Source organism: Salvelinus sp. IW2-2015, unplaced genomic scaffold (assembly GCF_002910315.2).
Source record: "Salvelinus sp. IW2-2015 unplaced genomic scaffold, ASM291031v2 Un_scaffold16450, whole genome shotgun sequence".
In the NCBI taxonomy this organism is placed as follows: Eukaryota; Metazoa; Chordata; class Actinopteri; order Salmoniformes; family Salmonidae; genus Salvelinus; species Salvelinus sp. IW2-2015.
Window position 1 is genome coordinate 186,532 of NW_019957592.1, and position 4,328 is coordinate 190,859.

A 4,328-nucleotide genomic window follows, 5' to 3' on the forward strand; every position below is an offset into this window, starting at 1 on the left:
ATATAGTAGGCCAAGCCTATAGAAAGCTGACCCTCCTATTTTTAGTAGAGGCCATTACTCTGTTTTCTCGCGCAATTGCATAGCCTATTGAAATGTTGCGCAACATTAGCTCATGGCCTCTCATGAAGTGTTTGATTAGATTTTCGAATACATTTGCATTGATGTCAGAGCGATTAGAAGGACAATAGAATGCTGAGTACCAGGCAGTTAGCAAGTTTGGTAGGCTACTAATGACCATCAGTGGCATCAGAGCTTGGAGAAGCTTAATTACCGTGACTAAACAGTCATGTGGAATTTGAATGCCTTCATGACTCGTGACCGCTACGGTCACCGCAACAGCACTAGTCATGACTGCTTACGACATACTATGGCATGCTAATGTCACTCTCATAACAGTCTTATACCAGAGGGATTAAAACAAATGCTACTGAAGACACTCACAGTTGATCTCAGAGAGGGTCTTCCCTTCTCGTGTGTTCCCGGAGCGAATCCGATGCGGCACAGGTACAGGGGGCTGTCAAAACAGATCAAGTGGAGTGAGGGAGACAGTACAACACTAACTAGCCTGGTCCCAGATCTGTTTGTGCTGTATTGCCAACTTTTATGGACATTGTCAGCCCAAACCGATCAGGGACCAGGCTAGTAAATACATTAGTCAAAAATGTAGCATTTTTGGATGCAGGCATTCTGACATACATTCCACCTACAGTACCGTTTATGAAAGCGTCACAAAAACCCTGTATTAAAAAGTAAAGCACTGTTGTGTGTTTGATATTATTTCAATGTGCTTGTACGCATCTGACACTGCCTTAAAATGACATATAAAAAGGGATTAAATTGTATTTTCAAGTATTGTGGGGGCAGCATTATGTTATGGGTATGCTGGTCATCGGCAGGGACTGGGGAATTTGTCAGGATCAAAAGAAATATGAAAGGATCAAAGCCCTGGTAAAAAGTTAAAGGAAAACCAGCCTGTCTTCTGAAAACCTAGAGTTATATTTTTCAGCGAGGCAATTACACACGTTGTTATGCCAAAGACACACCAGAATGGCTTTCCAATAAGTGGTGAGTGTTCCTGACTGGTTTAGTCTCAGTCCTGAATTAAATTTGCTCGAAAAATCAGAGATAAGGTTGAATTATTCCTGTCCATCAATGATTCCTAACCAAATTTACTGAGCTTAATATTAAGCAATTTATTAAGCTTCCACCAAGTATTAACATATGCCATCAAGGCATCTTTTAGACATTTTTCTCAAACTTTCTATCACTTTAAATGTGGAGTAGATTGTGTAGATCTGTAGGTAAAAAATCCAGTGTAATCCCTTTTTAGCAAAATGTGAAGACTGTGCAAGGGGTGTGTAGAAAAAGTATTCAGACCCCTTCACTTTTTCCACATTTTGTTACGTTACATCCTTATTCTAAAACAGACAAACATTTTTCCCTCATCAATCCATACACAAATCCCTATAATGACAAAGCAAAAACAGGTTTTTAGAAGTTTTTGCACATTTATAAAAAATAACATACTGAAATATCACATTTACATACACTACCAGTCAAAAGTTTTAGAACACCTACTCATTCAAAGGTTTTTCTTTATTTTGACTATTTTCTACATTCTAGAATAATAGTGATGACATCAAATCTATGAAATAACACATATGGAATCATGTAGTAACCAAAAAAAGTGTAGTAACCAAAAAAAGTGAGATTCTTCAAATTGTCACCCTTTGCCTTGATGACAGCATTGCACTCTCTTGGCATTCTCTCAACCAGCTTCACCTGGAATGCTTTTCCAACAGTCTTGAAGGAGTTTCCACATATGCTGAGCACTTGTTGGCTGCTTTTCCTTCACTCTGCGGTCCGACTCAACCCAAACCATCTCAATTTGGTTGAGGTCGGGGGGATTGTGGAGACCAGGTCATCTGATGCAGCACTCCATCACTCTCATTCTTGGTAAAATAGCCCTTACACAGCCTGGAGGTGTGTTGGGTCATTGTCCTGTTGAAAAACAAATTATAGTCCCACTAACCCCAAACCAGATGGGATGGCGTATCACTGCAGAATGATGTGGTAGCCATGCTGGTTAAGTGTGACTTGAATTCTAAATAAATCACAGTGTCACCAGCAAAGCACCCCCACACCATAACACCTCCTCCGCTATGCTTTACGGTGGGAAATACACATGCGGAGATCATCCGTCCCCCCCCCCCCGCGTCTCACAAAGGGCTGTCATGTGCCTTTTACTGAGGAGTGGCTTCCGTCTAGCCACTCTACCATACAGGTCCTGATTGGTGGAGTGCTGCAGAGATGGTTGTCCTTCTGGAAGGTTCTCCCATCTCCACAGAGGAACTCTGTAGCTCTGTCAGGGTGACCCATCGGGTTCTTGGTCACCTCCCTGACCAAGGTCATTTCCCCCCCCCCCCCGATTGCTCAGTTTGGCCGGGCGGCCAGCTCTAGGAAGTCTTGGTGGTTCCAAACTTCTTCTATTTAGGAATGATGGAGGACACTGTGTTCTTTGGGACCTTCAATGCTGCAGAAATGTTTTGGTACCCCTCCCCAGATCTGTGCCTCAACACAGTCATCTCACGGATGATCAATGGAAACAGGATGCACCTGAGCTCAATTTCGAGTCTCATATCAAAGGGTCTGAATACTTATGTAAAAAATGTATTTCTGTTTATTATTTTTTCATAAAATGTGTAAACATTTCTAAAAACCTGTATTTGCTTTGTTATTATGGGGTATTGTGTGTAGATTGATGAGGATTATTATTTWATTTTATCCATTTTAGAATAAGAACATTTGGAAAAGGGGAAGGGGTCTGAATACTTTCCGAATGTACTGTATATAGCGTCAAGAGGTAAGATCAGAGATCTGTATAGATGCTCATGTCTCCGCACTAACAATGGGAATTGTTGTCCAAAAGGCGGAAGGCATGCGACAAGCTTAGATTTTGGTGAAAGTGAAACCTCTCGCTTCGCCTCTTCCTCTCTGATAAGATCAATATAATGTAACGACAATCAGCGATAACGATGATGAGAGAAGAACAAGAATTCAAATGTGTAACCGTCTTTGCAGACGGAGGATGAGTCCCAAATGGCACCCTATTCCTTTTATAGTGCACTACTTTTGACCAGACCCCTATGGGCCCTATTCAAAAGTAGTACACCATATAGGGAATAGGGTTCCATTTGGGACACTCCGGTGAGTCACATCTTCCTGGCAACCTTCCATGTTTCCCTGATTAAAAAGGCTGGTGTAAAAATAACACCACTGAATGTCGCACTTTGATGACACATGCGTAATGAAAATGACCCTTCTGAGGGGGGTCGTCAACCTTATATCCACCCTCCCACCAAGCCCTGTGGGGAAAATCAATAAGTGTGCATCCCAAATGGCTCCCCATTTCCTATATAGTGCACTAATTTTGACAGCAGCGCACATAGTGCACTACGTAGGGACCAGGGTGACATTTGGGGGCAGCCAAGGTAGTCCCAGGATGGCTTCCACTGTTATTTATTTAGCAGTGTGTCCTCCCTCGTGCATCAGAGGACATGCACTTTACTTTATGTGAAGGCCTCACAGTGGAACTGACAGTTCCAGGGCACAAAATGGCAGTTGAATGACATCCTTCACTGCCTGGTTGTTTTGAAGAAGAGACTAAAAGCATTTAGAGCCAAACCGTCGGAAACGAAGGGCTGTTGAAGGACCTTCACCAGTACAACTTAATCTCGGGATATATTATAGGATCATTCTTGTCTGTATTTTATATTTTATTAATTTAGCAGATGCTCTTATCCAGTAGTGAGTACATACATTTTTCATACTTTTTCTTGTGGTCCCCCGTGGGAATTGAACCCACAACCCTGGCGTTGCAAGCGCCATGCTCTACCAACTGAGCCACACGGGTCTACCGTTAAAGACAAATAGCATTTGGCTCCAATTTACAATAAGTGTCCCCGATACCTTTGTATTTACATGTAGAGCTACAGTATCAGTTTTTTTACACTGTAATTACACTACCTGATGTAAATATTTATTATCGGACTAAGTACTCAAAAGGTAAGATTTAGCATACATTTTAGCTTTAGCAAGGACCCAATGGTATCACACCATTCTCCACATCAAACAATTTCAGCACATGTCCATTTCTGAAGTTACACACAAACACACTTCTCATGCACAAAACATCTATGTCTGTGTCCACACAATCTAATTTACCAGAGCAGGCAAACACACACATGTAGGCCCACAATGCCTCCACACACACACACACGGTACCTCTCTGCCAACGGCAATACGTGGGAGTTGCAGCGAAAGGGGGG

The 4,328-nt window shown here is 42.2% G+C and overlaps 1 protein-coding gene across 1 annotated transcript in view; it reads right to left on the reverse strand.

The window, feature by feature from the left end:
• The window catches only part of LOC112080714 (mitogen-activated protein kinase kinase kinase kinase 3), a 99,035-nt gene that overhangs the window by 34,808 nt on the left and 59,899 nt on the right, over positions 1 to 4,328 (reverse strand). Inside the window, exon 13 of the mRNA XM_070442672.1 lies at positions 442 to 514. Within this exon, the coding sequence (XP_070298773.1) occupies positions 442 to 514 (73 nt within the window). The remainder of the gene's footprint in view (positions 1 to 441; positions 515 to 4,328) is intronic.